Consider the following 24,180-nt stretch of genomic DNA (forward strand, 5'->3'; position numbering starts at 1 on the left):
TTTTATTAAAAAGGCTGGTAATGGAACATTTTATTTTAATGCGTCAGCTTGATAAAAGGTTAGTTACAGAAATTGTATATAATGTTGTATAAGTCACATGGATGGGTTATTTAAAAAAAGATTTGATGATTAGAGGAGGACATCTCTTATTTTAGTTACATCGTAAAGTGCCTCGTGTAGTCATATTCTATCGTTGGAATGACCGCCTGTACAAATTTCAAGAAAATAAGAAGGTACCTGAGTTTCTTGTTAAGGAAAACATGCAATAGCTAGAAATCCTGTAAAAAAAGCAGAAGTCACATTCAGTGGCCTGCTCAACAGTATTTCTTGCTAACAGGAAAATAACACCTAGTAATTATATAGTTAGAGACTGGGAAATTAATACAGCAGAACTCTGGTAATGATGGCTGATGCTTGCCCAAACATAGAGACCTTCCTCTTTTAAGTTAAAGCAGGGAACCAGGAGTTATTTTCACTCAATCTTACAAACACCACACAAACATCTACAATCCCATTTACATACTTAATATTTGTTATTAACAAATCCCACCTAGCAAGGCTAATCCCTAGCTAACCGTCCTGTAGTGCAGGGAAAGCAGCTCCTCCTCAGTGTTTCAGTGACTCAGAAAAAGAGATAGGTTCCTGTTCTGAACCATTCTTTGAAAGAGCTCCTTCCTGTTGATGAGGAAAAGTACAGAGATTAGTTTTGCTAAGTTGAGAAGTCTGCCTTTGTAGAGACCTTCCTTGTCTCCCTTTGTATACCACCTTCAAATGTATGTTGGGCCTGAATCTGCACTCTGGAGTATATTGGATAATTATAAACTCAAGTGTCTGTCCACCTGGGACTGTGGCAGACAGCAAACTGAAAAATTAAAATAAATCATTACTTTTAACTGATAGTTAAGTTACATTGGTACTGGATATAAGTAAACCCTACTATTTTGGCACGTCAGTCTCATGGACCATTTCTTGACAAACACAAACTACATGATAATGGAGGGAAGAAATTGCCTGTTAAAACCCCCTCAATTTGTTAAGCAATAGCCAAGAAAGTAATCAAAATCTTGAAAATAAGCTATTTCTAACTATTGAGGAGTAGCAGACTTGAACTACCTCCCCAGAAAAGTTATTTTCCAGTTCAGTTTCAGTTGCTTGCTGTACAAATTGAGCAAGTCTCAACTCATACAGTGCATGAGAATTTTACTGATTTGGGGCTTGTAACTGCTCAGCAACCCTCCCTTGCTCACCTTACAGCGGCAAAACACTCTTCTGAAAACGAAAATTCTGATTGTGAGGCATTTGATACTGATGTTCAGGATGATTTCGGTAATTTTCATTGCTTTTTTTGTCAGCTGAATGTTTTACCAAGATATTCCTTACATGGAGAGAGGAGAATAATGGGACCTCCACATTTTTTGGAAATGAATCTCAGATTCACACCTAATACTGAAGCTGCTGTACCAAGAGGAGTGGTTACACTCTGGCCAGAGTCTATGAATCTCCAGCCTCATGCTCCCCCACCGGGATCTCAGTTTCATACTCACAGCCACCTCTTTCACACCCCTACAAACAAGGGCTCAATCCTGTCCCTTCAATCCTACCTACTTTCCCCATTGCTCCTGTCACCCTCTTCCTCCCAACAACTGATGAACAGATGAAGGAAGCTCCTCACAAAACTCCAGCAGGTGCTACCACATGCAGTTGTTTACTGCTTTCACACACAATTGGATTCCAGTTTAGGAATCTTGAGGTAACAGCTCCTTACACCGCAAGAAATCTAATACCATGTAGTAATGCAAAAGGATACATGTGAACTCCAAGTTCTCCCCCACCTTCTGCAACAGTCTCAATTATTTTCTTCATGACTTCTGCATGCCTGAAAAACAGACCAGAAACAGTGAAAATATTTTAAGGAAAAAGTAATTCCCTCTTCGTCTCAATAAGACTAGGTTTTGTGCAAATTAAATAGTTTTGGACTTTTAGCTTCAGAAGCAGCAAGAGGAAAATTTCAGTTTACTGAGGAAAAAAATCCCAACAGTAACTGAAAGTTAATATTAAGTGATGAATGTAACATTATGTGCCAACTCCTTACATTCACAAGGAAAGCAAAAAATATTCTATGCTACAGTGAAGACTGAGTGCCATGAGAGCCAATACATATTGCTTGTCACTAGTGTCATTTTTAATTGCTAAATGCCAAAGAAGCCACCAGCTAAGTCCCCAGAAGGTAATCCTCACCAGCAGCAAGCCACTAGGAGTTCCCAGATGATCTCTGAAGAAGACACCTAGAAATTGCTGCAACTTTTTTAGCTGCCTCTGCTGCACTCAAATTTGTAGAACTTAAGAGGTGTCAAACACTCAAGCAATTCATAGTTTCCTAGAAAAGGCAGGCTAAACGAATCCTGCATAAATTCAGAACTGTTCCTCTGGGACTGACTTAGGGTATGGAAACTTCCTCTGGTGGTAACTCGGGTTCTACGGCAGATCAACAGCTTCTCAGGTAGCTTCTCTCTCGTGACTCTGTTATTGTCAAGCAACACAGGGGAGAACAAACATTTCCTCAAGTCACTGTGATCTGACATTAAGTCACCAGTGACATACTAGATCTACTATGAACCACACAAACATTTGTGTACAAAGCTGATCCTGGGAATATAACATGGAATCACAGAATAGCTGAGGTTGGAGGAGACTGACCATCATCTAATCCAACCCTCCTCGCTCAATAAGTGGTAAACTAGAACTGATTATTTTTAAGACAAAATCCCAGGTCATATAACTCATTTTACTTTCATCTATATTTCAATTTTGTTTTAAATTTGTGATTCTGTGGGCAGTCTTTATCAGTGACATCATATAGGGCTACGGACATCCACCTACACAACACTGCAATCTAGTTAGCAGCAGCAGTTTAAAATACCTGTCCTGAAACAACCTGCGTGCCTACTGAGAACAAGGAAGAGTGGTAAGCAGGGTTTGCATAACTTTCTGACCATGCTTTGATACCGTTATGCAAATCTAAATAGCTGACCAGTAACTGGCATTTAGTAGTTACCTCCAAAGTTAATCACGCTGCCAGTGACTGCAAACACCAGGAAGGAAGCTGTTGCGAAGTTACCAAGACACATTGTAAACAGGAACACGCAAGTCTGGGGAAATACTAAAGGTCAGCATTTGTCACTTGCTGTGCTGTTGGTCTTTGCAAATCAGCTAACCCTCACAGCTGATTCCAATTCTGGATCCTCACGATCCTGCCCCGGCAGAACACATGCCAGATTGGGTGCCAAGGCCAGCTGCTTCTATATAGGAACCCGGCCACTGTTGAAACTTAAGCTTTGACCTCGTCCCTAACAACGGACTATTTTTTGTACTGGCACAGAACACAGGTCACCCTATGGCTATTAGAAGTCTTTAACAGGATTCTGGCTCAACTTCACACATCTTAATGACATTTGTTCTTTTCTGTTTTCTAAGGGCTAGTTAGATATCTGGAATTCTGTAACAGCCACAGCAATGGTCATTCCTACTGTCATACAGTTACTCAGGAAAAGCTTTGCAGGTGCTCTAGACTTTCAAAAAGTTATTTTCTGCTTTCAGTTTCCTTCTATAACAAAATGTTAAGAATTAATATATATACTCCCCAATGCAAAGAAACAAGATAACTTTGGAAGAAATATAACCTAAAATATCCTGCTATCCAGAGGGTTTTTTTTTACTGCTGAGTAGAAGTCCCCCAGAAATAAACTCTTAACTCCAGATGACCAAACACACTATGTGCTCATTCATGCTTTTTCCAGGACCTCTTTGTAGATCACTTGAGCTATCAAATAGAGCAGACATTTAAAGCATCTACTAAAATCACCTAATTTACTTTCTGGTATATCAACCAACTCTCGATGTGGTCCAAGTAATGTAAATGAGTTATTAGTCATATTCCAAGTCAGAAATATTGCTGTTCCTATTGAAAATAAACTGAGATATACATAGTTAAAGCCATACATTAAGGGGTTAAAAAAGTTGAAAGCAGCTGGTTTCTTAGATTGATTAGATGACCATTTATGCTCTCATCAGGAACATTTGTTTTCCAGCTGAGGAACCTATCTTCTGCTTTGCAATTGACCAAAGGTGTCAGTCAAAAAATTTGTTATTAACTTCACATTGGAATTCAGCAGAGCTGGTGTACTGATGTTGTCTGAATATCAGCTGGAAGGGAAATATATACCATCAGAAAGTAAAAGTAAAAAATAAAAGCCTTCCTGACATATGGGGAACACCAGAAACTTAATTCCCACCCCACCTTGCAGTTCATAGAGATAAAAGGCCTTCCACAGGACTTTCGGTGTAGTGGACAACTACAAACTTCCATAAAAGAGTAAAATGCAAGACTTTAGGACAATGTACTTCCAAGAAAAAAAATTATCTGTGAATTTGATTCAGTGTCTGTAACTGCTCACACACACACAGACAGGTATGGAAAAGCCCACAAATGTCATCATTAGAAGAGACATTCTGAATCCACAACAGTCAAAGTTAAGATCTTGCAGTTGCCTCTAGTCACCTCCCTGCAGATATTTAAAGTACGTAAGAAGGAAAAAGAGCTCTCTGAAATAGAGAGCAATAAGCCCTTGGAATTAGTGAAAGTAATTCAGATCTAATTGTAAATGTGTTTAGTAGTTAACTAGTTTGATAGTTCCTTCATAACACCCACGGAAAAAAGCTGAGAATTGCAATTAAACCAGTTGGCAGCAATTAATGAGGAAGTTGACTATGTTCCTCCCAGTACCACAAAAATGCTGACAAGAAATGCAACTTAAAGCAGAGCTGCAAGATGAACACTTTCAACTAACTACTCAAAATAGAAGCAATCTCAAGCAGCTGACAGCAGCACCAGACTGCATTCCTTTCCTTTCTCTGACGCATGCCATAGGGATATCCACGTCACAAGAAACAGCCAAGTCAGTTTAGGACCACCCAAATACCCTACATTACACAATTCTTGTAAGGTGCAGAGAAGCAACAGCAGCAGAGCTAGCTAAACATGGGTACTTCTTAGCTAAATTAAGAACAAACCAACATTTTTGGCTATTACTTTCCACCTCAGAAGCCCAGACCTTGTTAGCTGTTAGCCTTACCAACGTAAGAAAATAGAATAGCTCACCTTGGAGAGTAAGAGAACATACTTAAAACTTCCATTTTAGATATACTGTTAGCCTCTTTCTTCAGCATCTCAAGATGACCTTTTCAAATCTTTCTGATGTTAAGCAGTTGCTGGTCAACCAGATTGCTTTTTGAGAAGGATAGACAGCTTCCTCCACATTTAAGACTACCAACAAATCTGTCTCACTGTGGTATCAATTATCTCTTTCACGCTTAAAAGACCGACTGGAACAAGTGCCATGATGCAAACCATTTCTTCGAGAGCCGATGTGGATTACATAACAAAGGCACTGGCGCTTCACTGGCTTCAGAGGAAGAAGTGAAAACATGCACACACAGCTCTCATCCACAAACTCTCAATCCAAATTCACAGACTAGCATTAAGTGGGTTCTTACTCTGCAAAGGTGTTTGCAACATTAAGCAGATTACACTGCAGCCATAGCCCAGTATAAAACCCACAGTCAGTGAGGGCCCAAATATCTAGTCATCTTTGTTTCTTCTGAGAGTGCCCTCCCAGCCTGCATCCATCAACAGGAGCTTCTTCCCAACCAGTTTATTAGCAGGGCTTCCAGCAACCACTAAATTAAACCTTGGCTTCAGACTTTTTTTCCCTTCCTTCTATTAATCCCCTTCCTAGTTAGTCTGTTAAGCCTTCCTCCATTCATCCCACCTGATGCTCCTTCAAAAACACTAGTTGCACAAAACGCTGCATCCACTTTTTTGTCCAAAATCCTACAGACAACAAACAATAAGACAGTTAGTCACTAACAGGTTGACGTATTGACTAATATGCCCATATAAGGTACAAGTATACCTTACTGGATCAAATCAAAGGTCTACCTCGTCTTGCTTATTTTATAGTACAGGCTCAAGGAAGAGGCCAGAGGAAGCACCTCGTAATGCTTCCTCCAAAGTACTACTAGTCTCCAGCAGTATGCAACCCAGGGACTTCTTAATCCTGAAGCATTCTAATAACTTCACTTTTAACAACTCTTGACAAATTTTTCTTTCATTAACATCATATTGCTTAAATAAATATTTAGTTTCATTAAGTGCTGCGTGCAGAGTTTTAATCTTTTTTCTGGCGTTGAACATGCCAGCAGTGAGTAGCATTCAATGCCACTAGTTTTACTACTGGAGAAAACTGAACACCTATTACCTCACCTGCTGTGGCATTCATAATGAAGGTTGCTGAAATCATAACTCCATCCCCAGCTGCCTTCTTCAAAGCTGAAAGGTCCCAGGTTATTCAACCATTTCTTATGGGAAAGAGCTTCATAACCTCAGTTATCCCGGAGAACCCCTCTGTATCTTTTCCAGTTTCAGCTTTCTTTCATCTCACAGACTACAGAACAGATGACCAGAGCTGCACTGCAGTATTGTATTCGACACGTGGGTGGTCCCACAGATTAACAGAGGCCTTATGCTGTTTTCTGTTCTATTCTTTATTATTTTCCTAACAGTTTTCTAAGTTCTGCTTCCTGTCCTACTCTTGAGCACCGAGACTGACATTTTCACAGGTCTATTGTGCTAGTGTAGACTTAAACCCGAGGATTTAAAGACCAACAATAAACTTCACCACTTTTGAATTTTCTACAAAAGAGATAAACTGGGAAAAAGCTGTGTCCCAGTTGTACAATGGCTTCTCTGCTCAATATTGTCCAGATATAAGCCTGACTGCTGCGTGAAAGCAAAGACTGTTGTAAAGCAGTAGTTAAAGAACTATGAACTGGAAGAACCACAAGATAGAGATTTACAAAGCCCATGAATATACATCTTCAGAATAAGATCAAAAGAAGCCATAAACTGCTTGGTGCAAAGTTCCCTTGCTCTCTCTCTAAAAAAGTAGTATACCCTTCCCAAGGCTAATCTTATGATCAAATCATTCCTAAACCAGAAACAAGACTGTTTTGAGTCTGCAAAGACTACCACAAGCTTGTCAACAACAATCTGCTTATTTGACACCTCAGCTAGTGACATGGATCCAAGAAGTGTTTCTTTAAGTCAGAAGAGATGACAAGACTTACAGGGGCAATCTGGACTTTTTTTTTTTTTTAAAGCATATGCAAGACTGCAAAGGGTGTCTTTTTTTAAAAAACGACATAAAAGCCCAAACTCGTATCTCTGAGAACACCATATTATCAAGAAGCTGCGGAGTTACACTGTGTAAGATATTGGCTCCATATCACTGATGTTAGGGCCCACATTTAAGATGAAAGGCACCTTTCAAAGACCTAGAAAAAAACATCTGCGCAGCTAGCTGAACGACAGACTCCCTGTGTCTTGGGTGAGAAACATGGAACATGCAACAGAAACCCTAAAAACACAAGTGTGTTTTGCACTTGCATTCAACAAATATTCCAGTGTGGCAATTAGAGAACCTCTATTTATCAGCGTAAAATTTTAAGGACTGCTGGAAGAGCAGAAGGTAGTTATTACAAAATAAGAAGAGTTATTTCATGTTCAGATAGCTTTTTCTACTCCCAAAGTATACATTATACTTTCACCCTCCCAAAAAAGCACCAAATATAGGAGAACTTTTTTTTAATAGAGTTCTAGTAGTCTGCCATCTTCTGGAGTCCATAGGAAACTGGAGGAAAAGTAAGCTGAGCAGAGAGAAGACAGCTCTAACTGCAGAATACACTTGCAGCAGTGAGCACTGGAATGACTGACTTCAGAGAACTGCTGATATCTTCCCTTCGAAGCTAACAGATCACTACAGCAGCCAACTGTGGAAATATGTCCAGAAAACCTGAACCAAATCCTTAACAAGACTAGTGAAGTGCCTGTCTGCATGCTGAATCAGACCAGAAACAAAGACTTACCTGCATGGATGAACTGAGCACATGGGAGGTGGAGGAAGATGAGGATGGTTTTCAATGGTCACTGTTTTCTTGACATGATCTTGACTAATATCTTCATACATATGCTCTACTGTTAAAGGCTGCCGTTGCTATACAGGAAAAAGGAAAACGAGAACAAAAGCATTACTAACAAAGAATCTTTTGCTCCTTCTCAGCAATTCTAACCTCATTAACAGATGAAGTACCATAAATTATAAGCATCTATTATACAACAGTTCTGAAGATACCCTGAAAAAACTGAGTGTGTTAAAAACCACATGGTGTAGAAATGGTATTGCACAAATTTTTGGTTTTAATATACCAGGTGAATGGTAAAATCAATATATTTGAGAACCATCTGGGCTCCCACCTAGGTATTTGAGCCTTAAGCCCTAACCAACTTTAACTCAAGAAACTCAGTCATTAAAGGGAAGAGTGATTTATCTAATCCTCTCTCCTCTGAAGATCATAAACACACATACCTGCTTATTGACTGAGTTTACTGGGGTTATTACTAGCTCTGCAGAGCTAACAGAAATTCAAATGACAGAGCATGGTTTGCTTCCTTCCAAATCTGCTTGGTTACTAAGCACAATTTTCAGTGAAATTGCTCCTACTTCCTGCTAGTACCACAAGTCTTGTCTGCAACCCTGACTGTATAATGGTTTTCTCACCATTTTTTCCTTTAAATTTCTACTGTGAATAAGCAACAAAATAGCCTTGCTATTTGACACGGTGAGTCTAATTTCATGGAAGCGGGACAAAACCAACATAGCTATACCTCATCATATCCAAATAACCAGAGCCTTGGAGTTTGGTAATATTTGTCATAAGTGATGTAGAGGTCATAAGTTCTAGTCTGTAGAATAGCATCTTCCCCTCCAACATCAACTTTAGCTTTGTTAGCTTCTACAATCTGTCTTGTGTCAAGCGTTGCCTGGTTCAAGGTAAAAATGACAACATTAGTATAGTCTTGTTTGGGTTTCCTTCTTTCTCATCCTAAATATAAAGCTGTAAAACTGAAATTAATGTTCTTAAGTGAGCATTAAAAAAACATAGACTTTTGGGTTTTGTTTTTATCTTTAAATTAGGAGTATCAGTTTCTCTCCCAAGTGGATTTTGGTTTTATTTTTGGCAGGGCTTTTTATTTTTTAAAAAAAGACCAATTTCTTAAGGAAGCATGCAACTACATTGTCATATCCCCCTCCCTTCTTTCACCAATAACTTTTGAACCCAACAGACAATTCCAGCAAAGTTCAGAAGGCAGAGGTCTCAGTTAATGCAGGTTCATGAAGACCTTAGCAGAGTACCACAAATAACGATGCCCTCCATTTTCTCTCATGACAGTCCGGTGCATCAGTGTAATCTACTGACCTATAAGCCACTCATCCTCCACATGTAAGCCTCAACAACAACCACCGCATTTTTTACCTCTTGGAAATACAGCACTGTGTGTAAGCAAAGTGAAAAGTATCAGGAAAAAAAAAAAAGCAAAATTACAGTGATCTAAATCTTCGAGGGCCTAAGAGTTAAGGTTACTGCAGTAGGTTGGCAGGAGACAAATCCTTAGGAAACCAGGCTCATGACAAGCTTTTTACATCATCCACTTGTTATAATTGTTTTTAATTTGCTTGTGCTCATATTGGTGATAAGCATTGTAACAGACAAGAGGGAGAACTGTGCACTCACATCATCTGTCTCCAAAAGCCCACTTTCTTCATACTCTGAAAAGAAGACCCATAAAATTCTGTGTTCAGCTTGTAGCTAGTCATCATATTTTTCATTCATAAACAACTCCTTTAAAACAATCTACATGTATCTAAAGATGTTTTATTTAGGTAGACTTCCCAATTCCCAGACCAGACTATACCTTTTTTAATACAAATTTGACCAAGACTACAGTAAGTACATGATGAGAAATGCTTAAGTGGTTTTAAGTAGGCAGATTGAGTTTAGGTGTAGGTATGAAGCAGGAAGGAAGCTGTGCTAAATCCCTAATTTATACTTGCTTGGATCTGTTCTGCTACTCAAATTAATTCCCCAGTCACCAACATTCAGGTTTTGGCACACAAGTTAAGAGTAAATATGCATCAATAAGACCATACAAAAGATGATAAGGAACATATGCCCGATGAATTTTTCAGCACTCATTCCATGGAAAAAAAAAAAAAAAAAGAGAGTAGCGTTTTCTTGGAGTGTACTACTTTAGTTAAATAAAGCATGTCCCACCCAATTTAAGGAAATACCTTCCATGTCTGCAGCTTCTCCTTCATCCTCCTCCTCCTCATCTTCGCAAGATGCTGAACATTCTGGTATTTTTATATTATCCTTTAGAAGTTAAATTGAAAACATTGCTTTAAAGACTGATGCATCTACAGAGCCTAACAGCCCCAGCAAATTTAAGGTATAAGTCCAGTCAATACATACAGTGAACCAGAAAAAAATAGGACTATACTGAACTCAAATATTTGCTTATTAACCAATCTTAGTTTCAAAGTCCTCATACAACATTAAAAATCCGTTTTAAAAGTTCTCCTTTGACTTTGTAATCTGGAATGATTCCTAAGCAAAGAAAAATAAACACGGTGTTAAACAGCCTAGAATTTCTTTTCAAAAAACAACCTATCTCTAATGACAGGCAATGACTAAACAGCTATGACTGGCACATGTAGATTAATATTTTGTATGTCCTAATCCACAGCCAAGTGTGCAGCAGTTATCACAGAACATCTCAAGTTGATATGACTAAGAGCATCATCCCGTCCCACACACTAAGAGCATCATCCCGTTCCATAATTGGTTTTAAAACACAAGAAAGTCCCAAAAAATATCGCATTTTGATATCGTTGTCTGAGGAAGCACAGTCCAACAGAAATGAATATGGTACAAGCCCTCAGTCAACTTTTTCTTTCGGGCACTGCGAGCCTCTGCATAGCATTTGAACCCAAGAGACAACCCCAGTGAAATTCGTAAGGGGGAAGTCTTGATTTACAGAGGTTTCATGAGGACTTTAGGAGAATACTCCAAATAATGATTACAATTAGAAGCTGCTCTAATTGTAAGCATCAGGTGGCTAGTTTCCTCATTAAAAAAAACCCCAAAACAACACACCAAAACCAGTAAGAAACTAAGTTGTGAAGTGCTTTGGCAAACAGAACATTAGCAGAAAGAGTTGTCCTTCTGGATTGGACCTGTGGTCCAAGAAATGAAGTACTGTACAACAAGCAAGTTTTTCTACATACATTAGAAGTGAAATCCAACTCTTATCACACAACAGCAGTTATGAATCACAATAACATTCTGCAAGTATTGTGGCTTGCAGACACAGCAATCACCTTTAGGTATTCCTTAGAGTGTTTCTTCCACCTTTATGTTACTGACTTGTGAAAAAGCAGTATTTTTACTATGTTCAGCACAGTCTCACTTGAAATACATGTACTTCACAGTTCCTTGTATCAACAGTATTTTGAGCTGTTTACAATCGTGCAGTAGCATGCGGCAGCCCATTCTCTTTCCCCCTGATTTTCAGAATCCAAAGCTTTGTGCTTGGATGGTTTAACAAACTCTCATAGTGCACAGAGCTCCACTTTAACAACCAACTCATCTTTAAAAGCATTTTGTGTCTCTCTCTGACTTTCTCCACACTTCTTAAACATGTTAGCTAACACATTTCCATTTCAAGTACTTCCAACTGTTCTCAGTTTCCCGAGGACTTAAGTTTCAGATCTGGCTCCTGCTCCAGAGTGACTTTCTGAAAGCATGCTGAAACTGATGACTTTAAGACATAAACATTTGAACAGTTTCAGTATCTCTAAACTTGAGTGCACAAACCTGTCAAACAGGACCAAATACATTAAAATTCTGCTCGGAATAGTTAAAGATTACGAAGAAATACCTTACATCCCTTCATTATTTTTCTATATAAAAAAACTTCTTTACACCAGATTGCCAAACATGAGTTTCTTGAGACACAAAGGTGTGGTATCACTGTAAGCAGAATTTCATTCTCAGCTTGTAGAAGCCTGTCACAAGAGCATACTGGCTCAAGACATTCAAAAAAAACCCCACCACTGCCTCAGTAAACACAGCCGTAAGGAGATGCGCATGCTTAGACTAATATCACGGGCTCTGAAGGTCAGTGTATATCTGCAACACACCTAGCAACAAAGTTAATTTTAATCTTTCACAGGCAGTACCAGATTGCTGCAGGTAAAACTTCTATTACCTTTAGGTCCTGTAATAAAGCAAGAGGAAAATTCAGAAACAAGTACCTTACTGTCTAGTGTGATCTCTTTAACTGCTTCTGTTGCACCCACTATACCTGTTAATTGAACAAGAAGTTTGTGTTAAAAGAGCTTGTTTTTTTGTTACAGAATAGTATAGAAAGAGGTTGCAAAGATTTCAGAAAGCAGCCTATGATCTTTCCAAGTTATACCTCACAAGTTTGATATTTGAAGGGCTGTTTATGTGGTGTTGGTAGCATGCTTGGTGCTGCTCAACCAGAAAGAAACCATGCCAGTAACACGGAGCACAACAGCACAGCTCTTGCACGTCAGACAAATTATGTTGATGGAACGCTGCAAAGTAGTTTGGATTTTTATTTTAAGGAATTTTTGCATAAAAATGAGTTCAAGAGAGGCATTCATATCATAACAATGGAACTCAACTTCATGCGCAAGGCGTGCATTTATGAGTATTTCTGAGCATCTTGAAGGCAAGGTGTTTGTGCCAAGGCATAATGTAACAGAACATGCAATGCTTTTAGCCGAGAGGAAGTGGCAGTAAAAACCATCCCAAATGACAGTGGTATCAACTCCTCAGTTCCGCCCCATTAGCTTTCTAGTTTTACTGCAGCTCTCGCCCAGCGCTCTTTGGGATCCATGACAAGATTCTGCTTTGACACAGTACATTTATCTAACTAACTCTTCAGCTGAAAATAAGATACATCATTATGGTGAATGAACCTGGAATCAAGTAACTGCTCATCAGAAATAACTGTTTAAAGAAAAGGAGGGCCAGCTGGATGCTGCTTGGAAACAATGCATCTCTAGTGGCCACGTGATCATTTACGTAAGTTATTTCCTACCAGAAAAAGTGGTGTTCTAAAGCACATCTATACAGATGGGTGACAACAGATTTTTATCTCCTTTGACAGTGTTTGGAGACCTGGCCAAGTCTAGTCAGAGTGTTACAGTTGTGCTACCACGGCATGGTGCCCAAATCAGTCAACCCAAAAAACAAAAACTTGGCAGAGGAGTCTACCCACAGCAAGGATGGAGAACGCATCCTTAATTCAAGGACGTGACAGCTATGACAAACAATTTCTTTGGTGTGAGGTGTTCAATTATCAGCTGCGACACATTTAAGAATTGCCAGTGATGAAAAACGTACATCTACAGAAACAAAAGGCATCTTCTCCTGCCCTTTTCTCCCCAGCCTGGGTGAACTATTTAGAGAACTCCTTCCACACTACAGCAAAAACTTTACACCAAAGAAAGTAAAGACTGAGTGGAGTACCTTCTAGACTTGGAAATGGTGGAGAAAACATCATAGAAAGATGGAATTTTATTATCTCATGATAGAACATCAACAAACAGACTAAAACTAATAAAATTGCCAATTCTTAGAGAAGAACAAAAGGATTTATAAGAAGCTGTGCTAGAAAAAGTTAATGAAATAGATTCATGTAAGCAGTCATTTTTAGATTTCTTTATAAACACAAGCTCATCTAAGGACTTAGTGTAAAAAAGGATCATGTCCCACACTCATCTCTGTATTTAACAATATTCTCTTTCTTTTTAGTGCCCCCGCCCCATTTTCCCCCCTGACCTCAGATACTAAGATAACAGCTATATTTTAATGATTCCCCCTTTTAGCTCAATCCAACAGAATGGGAAACACTGAAATAATTAAGTCAGTTGAGGTCATCATTAAGATAAAGATCTTCACGTGCTTCACATGCAAACTTACTAAGAGAAATTTGCATATTCTTCCAACAATTTAAACCAGCATTCTTTTCACAGGATCTCCTTAATAAGGAATGAGCCACTACACAGCTCGTTTTTAAAAATAACTTCCTAGAACTTTAATAAGAGAATATTGTAATAATTTATTGTCAACACCTCTAGAAAGTAGCCTGTTTCAGGCACATACAGCCGTACAGTTAAACACCTGAGCAGTCATGTACCAATCAAGTGGGTAGCTGGCAACATAATTTATTCTTCCAGTACACAGCAATCTGTATGTAAGAGTGGAAACTGAAAATCTTTCTAAGAGTAGAAACTCAAAATCTTTCAGATTACACAATGCAAGGTGTGATGCAAGACTGAATACCTGCATTGTGAAAAGTGTCTACCCATCCCCCATCACCATCATCTTCTTCTATAATTGCTTCCTGCTCATCCGAGTACTCCATCTGCTTACACCTTTTGTAGCACGGCACTGCAAAAAATTGCAAAACAAAATGAAGTCATTCCTATACAAAACCACATTGGAGCAAGAAATTATCCTACAAGGCCTTCTGAACTGTGGTAGTCTCTCATATATCCTTAGTTAAGGAATCCTAAAGCTGTATTTCAAATGCAAAAGCATGAACTTAATTATGTTGATGTGCTGTACCAGATATTTTATTCCATGTACAGTACAACACTTGCAGTGGCCTTAAAAGTTCATTCTTCTGTTACCCATTAGAGCACTTTCCTCCAAACTCTTAAGGATTAGAAAAGAATTAACTTCTCATTTGCTAACAACTGGAGACAACCTATTAGTTTTCTTCACATTGCTAACCAACTTTTAGTTTAAGTAAAACATTGCCTGGATCAGTTTACTGAACTGATTTGTCTTTACAATTCTGCTAGAAGTCTGCACCAGCTATTCACACAATATATTAGGTATGCTTAATTATAAATTAACCTCTAGAAGTTTAGAAGTTAGAATCAATGTGTTATTTAGAATAACTTCAGTCATATGCATTACAGAGCCGTTCAAGTACAGTTTTATACAATATTTTCAGAAAATAGTCAAAGAAAGAATGTGGATCTGATTAAGGCAAAACAGACATTTTCCAGCATCAAAAGGACTATGTAAAAAATGCTCCTTTTCTACTAATGTAGAGGAAAAAAAAATCCTGCTGCATCAAGTGCAGAATTTGTAAATTGCTCTTAGACCTTTCAGAAAGGGAGGAGAGGGGTGTGAAAATCACAGTGAAGTTCTCCAAAGACTTCCAAAATGAGGTCTGCAGGATGGCTCCCAGCCTCACCCACAGCCCACAACTTTTACTCAGGTGGGTAGGCCAATGTGTCACCATCAGCAGGATACATTATTTTGAAATGTGATCTAGAAGGATCAGAGCAGTGAGGGAGCTTGGAAGTGGGGGGGGGGAAAGAGAAACGAAGTAGATTACTTGGCCATCCAGCCATCAGGGCCATTTTAGGAAAGTCTGGCCAACACTACTGTAAGCATTTTCACATGACAGCGCACTGCAAGACTCCAACAGCTAGCAAGTGAAATCCAAGTATAAAATACAACCCATTGCAGGTAAAAATCCCCTCAGGCTTAGTTCTTAGTACTAAAGGTTCATCTAACGGCATTATCTTTGACACATTTTGATACAAGATCTTTTGAGAAAATTATTTCCCACAGGGTGTCTTCTTATCCATTAAAAAGGTAATCACCACAAGTATTATAGATCCACAGCCACAAAGCTGGTCAAAATTGTATTTTATATTATTGTTATTGACAGGGATAGTGATATTAATTACATATCTGAACTAGAAGTATCAGTGTCACCATGGAAGACATTTCAGGAACGCTTCAATAGCCTGAGTTTTCCAACAGAAAGAGGAAAACAAAAGTATTCTCCTTTTTGACACTGAATATGAGTTGAAGGACAGGAGAAAGGAAAAGACAGACAAGGAGGTTTATAATGTTTAAACTTCATTCCTACTTCATCAAGGCAAGCTGTATTACTAGTATAAAGCCCTGCTAACAGCTGGTCTAAGGAAAAGACTTTAGATGTGCAGGAAACTTTTTTTATATTGCTAAGCCAAAGCATCCAAAGTGCAAGATATTTGCTTCCCCTGTCAATACAATCAGTAGAGTTGATAGCGCAGTCAACCATGCTATCAATCCTACGAACACTTATATTTAAACTTCAGCCTTACCATTTTTAGTTACCAAAAACTGTTTGTCTGTTGGCAGATAAGCCTTGACTTTTAGTTCTTCTCCTGAAGCCCTGTAAAAATGAAGTGCACCATAAAAGGTTGAGAATTTGATGATCTGCAAACAAAAGAACCCTTTTATTTTCAGTGTATATCAGGAACATTTTACATACTCCTCTTAACCTATTCTCAGAACCTGTTTGCTGTGACTTTACTCTTCCCTATGCAAAGACTTCAATATAGGTATGGGGTCAAAAAGGTGGGCCACCCCTAAACTATGGAGTCTTGGATCAAAGCTATTTTCTGCTTCAAAAACTACTTTCACTTTGAAATGGCCAAGCAAAGACGGGTTGACAGAACAATCTAGTCTATATGAAATTTTCTAGGATCAGCAACAATAGTCCCAAATGTCCAAAGAAAGCAACTTCAGAAAAAGCAAGAAATAGACCTCTGTAAATATAAAACCTGCCCATAGTCACTAGAGCTGAAGTAATCTTTGCAAGTTCACATTACTCAAGCATTTGCTTTTCACCTTCAGTGGTTTTTGGTTTGAAATAAGAGTAACATCCTAAATAGCCTGTTCCAAACTGCTGGCACACAGGCCAGGACTCATGTCTTCTCTGAAGGAGACACTTAAAGGGCAAGAAACAATGACTGAAGCATAATAATTCCTCCTTCAGCAATTCATGGCCCAGTATAGAGCCAAGAACTTTGATGATACCAACAGCACAGACAATGCCCATCTAGGCACTGATTAGTTTTATAACGCAAGACACCAGTAAAACATGAGGAAGCACCTTATCGTACGTGAAAGATAAAGGATTTCCAAGGGCAAGCACTGCACAGAATGATCTGATGTGGGCCAACTTGAACGTAATTAACAGATGCTTGTCTAAAGTATACCAGTTACAACTACTTGCTAGCAACTCCTGTTGCTCACAACCTTTGCTTTTTCAATCATCAAGACAAGCTCAGGGAGACATGCTGTTACTGCAGCTAAGCACTGAAAGCATTTGCAGTATGTACCAGCTTATTTCCTCTAAAACCTTAGGAAAACAAACAAAAAAAAATCCCCAAAGATATCCTCATTTCAACTACTGCTACACAGAGCAATAAGTCCTGCCTGACTTACAGATAACTTCATCATAAAACCAGCAGAAGTTCTACTGGAAGAGTCCATGTACTGTTCTGAAATGAGACACCTGTATAGTTGCATCCAATGGAAAACCATCAAAGCATAGGTAGGGATGCTAGCTTTCTAGAGTTCTTCTGATTTCACTTACCATTGCCAAGTAGGACAGTGGTGAACTAAGTGATCTCCAGCTGCAACAAACTGTTAAGGAAGGAAAAAAATTAAAGCACTGTTAAATATGGCATAAAGAAACAATCTCCAGTTTTCCTCAATATTAATATTCAGTTGCACATTCCTTTGATAGATTAACTATGTAACTATTAACCATTTATAGCAGTTCTTTATTTTAACTCAATTTCTCAGCTAACCATGAAAACCCAAACAGTAAATTGACTTCACTTGAAGGAAACGCATACAACAGCTAATTCACATAAAGTTTAAAAAGCTGTGGTATTACCTACCAGTCTTGTAACAAGCAAAGAAGTTTCTAAACCCAGTAACAGTGTTTACTTTGTGATGCAGAAACTGGTTTTATTTGCCTCTGTTCAAAGTTTTACAGAGATAATGGAGCATTTAATATAAAAAAAATTAATTCTCTTTCAGCGTTCTTGCAGCAAGAAAAGTAAGACTGACAAATTCATTGAATCAGTGAGAACTGCAGCAGAAGAATAAACAGTATACTTTAAGTAATAACCATCACTATAATAGCTCACCAATGAGGTTAACTAAATATGGATAACCAAGTACTTAGTACATTGAAAAACTTACATATAACTTTGTTCTGAAGAAATAGTTTTTAAAAATCTTCACTCGTTCTTAGTATCAAAAAGGCTTTTATAAAATTACATCACTAATGCAAAGCAATGTTGGAAAACTCACGCTAGACTTGCATAGGAACTCAGAATTCACCCACTGTCTAACCCACTGGGTTTCTTTTTTGTACACATAAATTGAGGAAGGCAAGCCTGCACTCCAGTGATTTGTGTGGTCTTTGCACCAGTTACTTTGAAACATTTGAAACTTGAGGTGGATGCCAACTGCCAGAGTTGCTCTCTGGCCTTAAAATGCCAGTTTATAACAATGTACTTCCTAGTTGACCAGAAGCTGCTGCAGCAGGACACAGCAGGCTTGCGGCCTGTCAGCCCTTTTCTCACCATGTCCTCCAAAGCGAGGCGAATCAGCATCGTGGAAAACACCACCACACACAATGCACATGGATTAAGAGATTTAATCTCTGCAAAAGTCCTTTCTTTCACCTGTTTTTCAACAAAAGTCTCTAGCAAAAGTGAAATCTTCACTTCAAAGAAAGCAGCAATCCCTCCCAACACACATGGAAACTGAAAAACTCATTAGCTTTTACATAATAATAACTAAGACATGAAACTCCAAAATTATTTAAAATTCTCTGTTCAAGGAACTGGAATGCAGTTTGTGGCAATGTTAAAATATATTATTAAAGATGAAAAAGTGTTCTTTGTGGGTCTAACACAGATGTAAAAACCTAAAACAATACTTGAAATTGCATTTGCTTCAGCTTAGGCTGCAAAATTATCTAGCTGGTTTCACTTTCTATTTCTCAAGCGCTAATGTCATCTCATACCTGAACCGATGTTGGAAAAGTGGCAAGAGATCAATTTTAGGACAACACCTTATTTCTACTCCTGGAAAGAGTAATTTTTAGGGTTTGCCTGTACTTACATATATAATTAAAACAGGCGTTTCCTGTCTGAGGTATTAACTAGTAAGAACTCATTGCAGCAGGCAAGAATTTGCTGCAATTAAATCAAGTACACAGATATATGAAAAGAGGGAGTAGGTGTTGAGTTTGATTAATGAGTCATCTTTAGCCTTATCACTAATTGATTCATCTTCTGAGGCAAGCCCCAGGAACCCCACAAAGTCTATATAATAGTCAGCATCTCAGACTAAAATACAGTTGAATTGAGATTCATTACCCCAGAAATCCAAACTCACTCGAAGATAACATCCTAGCATCATTATTGATGACTTTCAATTCTTCTTTAGCAATCACTAGGTAAAGACTGAAATCATTAGGGAAGAAGAAAGACTGTCAAAGGGACAATCAGCAGAGCCATGCTCCAGTCTCATCTAAATTTAACAAAAAATTAATCTTGCTGCATAATTGTTTCCCTTGACTTCTGTATTGAAGGTTCCACTTTATTCCTCCTATCAGCATCTAACTTTATACTGAGTTTACATACTATTTGCATTTTTACTGGTGTTTAAGTGCTGCAAACTGTTTAATGTAACATAGTGTGGTTCTTGCTACGTTCTACAGAATGTACCTTTACTTTCAGTACTACTGCCAAGTTTTCTCCCACAGATCAAGAAGGGATTAAGCATTAGAACATTTGTCTAGACTTCCTCTATTTGTTTTATATATAATATAGTTTGTAAATATATTATGTAATATATAATATATAAACATTTATTTACACAGTTATCAAAACAAGAGAACATCATGTTGCTAAGCCTGTTCTTCTGAACGCTACTCTTCTGGATTATAGAAAGCACAAACACTTTCTTGCCATAAAATGTAGCAGAAAAATGTCAGGTACCAATGTTAGGAAAAATACTTCTGTCCACATTATCTACCTGCAACAGTCATAATTTGTTCCATCTTCTACCATCTCCTTTTCACATTTGTGCATTCTGTCTCATTTTTCTTTCATTCTACCTAACAGTCTTAACATTATTTTCTTATACCTCTGTAAAGACAATGTCTTTTCAGAACAGTAGCACTTTAATATGAGAAAAAGCAGAACGCGGAAGTCAAAATATCACTGCACAATCAGTGCTTTTACTATTCTAGAAAAAATCCTTTATCTCTTCGCAGCAGACTCCTTAAAAAAAAAAATACAACTGCTTTGCAGCAATCCAAAATAAAACCAGCTTGAAGTAGCCTACAGAGAAGAAGAGGGGAAAAAATAATAATCATTGGATATTTGGTGTGGACAAGCATATGTAATGATTTCAGCCAGAGCGTTGGAAGGAACCAAAGTGAGGTAAGAAGAGACTGTTCCCAAGATACAAGATTCTCTTTGAGTTGCTTACGGGAAAGACTTTTGAAATCAATATACTCCTGTTTTAGTCCTGAACTCCCAAGACAAATGGAGCTGTTGACCCAGCACCAGCTTCCTTACAAGCTTTTCACAACATAATACAGGAAAAAAAGCATCCCACGTTCAGATGTCAGGTGTCGTCTCAAGACTAATTCTGTTGATCTACTTTGTCTGTAGAGCAAAAAAGCCATTTAGAACTTCCACTTTGTGGAAATTGTTTCAAGAAGCAGTATTAGTTGGCAAAGACATGAACTGTTGGGAGATGAACGTGGTCATTTTCAGTAAAACTTATCATTACTTTCAAAATATTTCAAAGTTCCTAAATACTTACTTCTTCAGGTGTAATTACTCCAGTTTCTTTAAACTTGGACTCCTGCAATAAAGAAAGTTTAGAAATGTTGAGAACTGCTGACAAATTAAAGTATCCCACTCTACTGGCAAGACAAACATCTGCTTTACTTTTGTCTTGGAATTAAGGTCTGTGCACAGAGATCTGTGAATCAGTTTGGAGGCAACCTCTGCCAGGGCCGATAGGCAGCTTACTTCCAATCTATAACATAAGGCTCAACAAAATTGCTTGTTGCAGAATTGGGGCTATTATGAAAAAAACTCACACAGACAAAATAATTTTCTTGCTACAGCCAATTACATCAATAATGAAGTAAAGATTGTCGGTAATCAGTATTACATTTACCGGTAAGAGATACAAAACCAGCTGGAACTGGTGATTCTCACAGTCAGGACTTTGGGACTGTTCTAGGCACTGAACAGCACTGCAATGCATCAATATGAGGCTTTGCAGTTAAGCAAGGTCATGAAATGAATGACCAAACCGACTTTTCTCTGTGGTGGAAAAAGTTATGTAGAAAGATGTAGTCTATAACTTTTTAAAAAATACTAATTTCTGTGCTTTCATTATGCACCCCTTAGAAACAGTTTTGATTTTCTCATATTGTCATGGTTTTTTACGGATGAAAGAATAGATGGTAAGCAGCAACATGATTTAGTTCTGCATGGAGAAGTTAAGTACTTTTGCATTAAAGATGACATTCATGAAGTTTAAGGATACAACATTTTTTAGTATATTCAAATCTAGAGTAAGCAGACTATTTTGTTTCAGACTTCTGTTTGCCTTTTTCTTCAGAAAAGTCTCAAGCACCAAAGAAACCTAACATTCCCCAGCATTAGAGCTATCTAAGAATGGCTTTTGAAAAAAGAATACAATTTCAACCACAGCACAGCTCACTTGTCAAGTTTTTGCATCATCAATTACTGAATAACTTCTTGCCCTAAAGAACTCATGATTTTTTTCTATCAAGACTAAAAGCAGCAACTGAAAAGTACCTCACTTTTGTCTACAACTTCACCTTATTCGATCATTAGGAAATCACTGAAGAAAACCAGCCATTGCTTAACTTGGTTAATTCTTGCTGCCTCACCCTGGTGCATGCTATCTATCGCCTGTGCTATGTCAAAGGAAATGGGCACACCTGTTTCATACAATACTGATTACTTCCTTTCTCCCTCATTTCTAAAGAAGAGGCATTTAAGAACAAGATAAGCAAAACCGCAGTTGCACAAACACCATAACATCATTACATGCTAGTTAACAGAAATCAAAGAAACTCAAACAACCCTAATTTAGAAATTTGGATTGCTGTAAAACCGACAATTCTTGATAACATGTTATGCAGCACCACAGTGGAGACAACTTATTATTTAACCTCAAAATGAACTCTAAGTAGTAGGCAACACGCACAAACTTGTGTTTCTGGAACTACATAAGGAAAATACTTAAAACACCCATCCTCTGTTCCCTGAGGGTAAATAGTTTGTTTTTTCATCTCTGTACATTCTGTGGCATGTAAGCTAGTGCCAGACACAGGGCTAGTTTCCTTCCAAAGTTACCAAGCTGGAGCATTTATTTCAACTCCTTGTAAAAAGAACATATACACATAATATTATCACTTCCCATTTGTGGGATGTTCTCCTCCTGCCTCCTCCCAATAGTACACCTGGGCACAAGAATTCCTCCACTATTACACCAGCTGTGCAACATGGTAAACAAGACACTTCATGTTTCCACACCACAATTTCACTGCAGCCCATATATGTCACACGGGTGGGCAACTCTAGAAAGGTCCACTATCCAGGCGAGAGCACACTATATACCACAGAGGGACAAGTTCAATTAATAATTATCACTGTCTTCTGCCCAAAGATCTAAGCTGCAGAGTAAAAGGCATACAGAAGGTCACACCATAAAACCACGGGCAGAGAGGTTGCTGTCACAAACAACTGTGGTAGAAGTATTTTTTCAAAAACACAGAAAAATGCGAAAATTGGCAGTGAAAGAACTGATGACAAGCATTCACAAAGTTTGGTTTAAATAAAAAAAGTGTTCGTAAATAGGAAGCAGAAGATGGGATGTAGTCTAACAACTGCAGAAAGCCACAATTTATTTTTAACTAAGTAGTAACAGGAATTATAACAATGTGCTGCCCACCTTTACAAGCAGATTGTTAAAATTCACTCTTAGTAACCAAACAGCCCATTTCTACTATTCAGTTACTTCAGTGCACAGAGGCTTGTATTAATATAGTAATACTGATACAGAAATAAACTACGCTATATAACTTTATACCTGCTCACATAACCAAGACGTGACTAGGGGGTTTTTTTGTGTCAGCTGAAGAAGTTGCACTCTTACCCAAAATAACCATTGCAATGCATTCCTGAAACCAGGCTTAAGCCTATCAGTACACGAGCACCTTTGGATTTCCATTCCTGGTCACACAATCGGTTAAAGTTTAGCCACTTTAATAGGAAACGGCACCAAATAAGTTATTCCTCGAGCAGTAGGACCAGCAACGCCTGGTCTTCGAAGGCCTGCACCTCCCAGGTGAACGCTCCCCGCTCTAACGGCAGCTCCAACCCAGCGGCCCTCCAGCCCCTACGCCGCGGTGCAGGACGAGGGCCGGTGGCTTTGCCGCCGCAAGGCTGCCTCAGCACAACCTCCCCCCAGGCGTGCGGCAGCACCGCGCCCTCGGAGACCCTCCGCCGGTTGCGTAAAGCCGCCGCAACGACAGAGTTCCTAGGGCCCGGACAAGAAACGAAGCCGCAGCCGCTTTCGGGAAGGCGGAACGATCCCCGCGGGGCGGCGGGGAGCCCCTCATACCCCACCGGGGCGCAGGCGGGAGCGGCCCTAAGGAGCAGCCAGCGGGCGGGCAGCGGCCGCACTACGGGCGGCACCCCGGAAAGGGGCAGGGGGCGGGGAGGCCGGGGCCGCTCCGTCGCCACCCGCGACCCCGGCGGCTCACGGCTCCGTATCCCCCCCCCTTAACGGCTCCAAGGCCTGAGGGAGCGCGCGCCTCCCCTCACTTCACCGCAACCCCCCCCCCCGCCAGGCTCCCGCGCGGACCGGCACCTTGAGCACGGGAGTGAGGTACTCGGCCACCTCCAGGGCCTTCCCCTTCACCGTGTTGATGACGTTCTGCATGCTGCTGCCGCCGAGGAGGAGGACAGCCGCCTCCCCCGCCCTCCGACAACGATCTCGGCGGCGGCGGCCGCCTCGGCAGCACCACCCCCCCTCCTTCCTCACTCGCCTGTCACGTGACACCGCCCCCCCGGCCCTTCCCTGAGCTCGCGTCGCGCTCGTGACGTCACAACGGCGCGCCGAGCCCAGGCCCCTCCTCGTCGTGTGCGCGCGCAAGGCGGGAAGAGGCGGGGCGGGACAAGCGGTGACTCATGGCGCGTCCCGGTCCCCTTCGGAAGGGGCGGGGGGGCGGCTCAGGAGGCCGAGGAG

At 39.5% G+C, this 24,180-nt stretch overlaps 2 protein-coding genes across 2 annotated transcripts in view; both read right to left on the reverse strand.

Moving 5' to 3' along the window:
* The window catches only part of F5 (coagulation factor V), a 45,330-nt gene extending 43,529 nt beyond the window's left edge, over window positions 1-1,801 (reverse strand). The window contains exons 1-2 of the mRNA XM_074808096.1: window positions 766-1,801; window positions 551-675 (exon numbers count right to left, since the gene is read on the reverse strand). The gene's annotated coding sequence lies outside the window, so the exon portion shown is untranslated. The remainder of the gene's footprint in view (window positions 1-550; window positions 676-765) is intronic.
* ATG3 (autophagy related 3) lies at window positions 16-23,989 on the reverse strand. The gene is made up of 12 exons (XM_074808131.1): window positions 23,803-23,989; window positions 20,707-20,748; window positions 17,444-17,493; window positions 16,164-16,234; window positions 14,335-14,442; window positions 12,273-12,322; window positions 10,248-10,329; window positions 9,691-9,725; window positions 8,783-8,938; window positions 7,984-8,111; window positions 1,808-1,876; window positions 16-237 (listed from the first exon to the last, which is right to left on the reverse strand). The coding sequence occupies exons 1-12, from the start codon at window positions 23,872-23,874 to the stop codon at window positions 156-158; spliced, it is 945 nt and encodes a 314-aa protein (XP_074664232.1). The 5' UTR covers window positions 23,875-23,989; the 3' UTR covers window positions 16-155.
* Window positions 23,990-24,180: the final 191 nt, after the last annotated feature.

Source organism: Strix aluco, chromosome 2 (assembly GCF_031877795.1).
Source record: "Strix aluco isolate bStrAlu1 chromosome 2, bStrAlu1.hap1, whole genome shotgun sequence".
Taxonomy (NCBI): Eukaryota; Metazoa; Chordata; class Aves; order Strigiformes; family Strigidae; genus Strix; species Strix aluco.

Bases quoted from the DNA above. Each gene is read 5' to 3' on its own strand.
- ATG3 (XM_074808131.1), bottom strand. From the start codon at position 23,874: ATGCAGAACGTCATCAACACGGTGAAGGGGAAGGCCCTGGAGGTGGCC. The intron at 9,726-10,247 runs GTATTTCCTTAA...TCTTCTTTTCAG, and splicing joins AGAAGCTGCAGACATGGAAG to AGTATGAAGAAAGTGGGCTT. The intron at 1,877-7,983 runs GTAAGTCTTTGT...TCTGTTTTTCAG, and splicing joins TGCTCAGTTCATCCATGCAG to GCATGCAGAAGTCATGAAGA.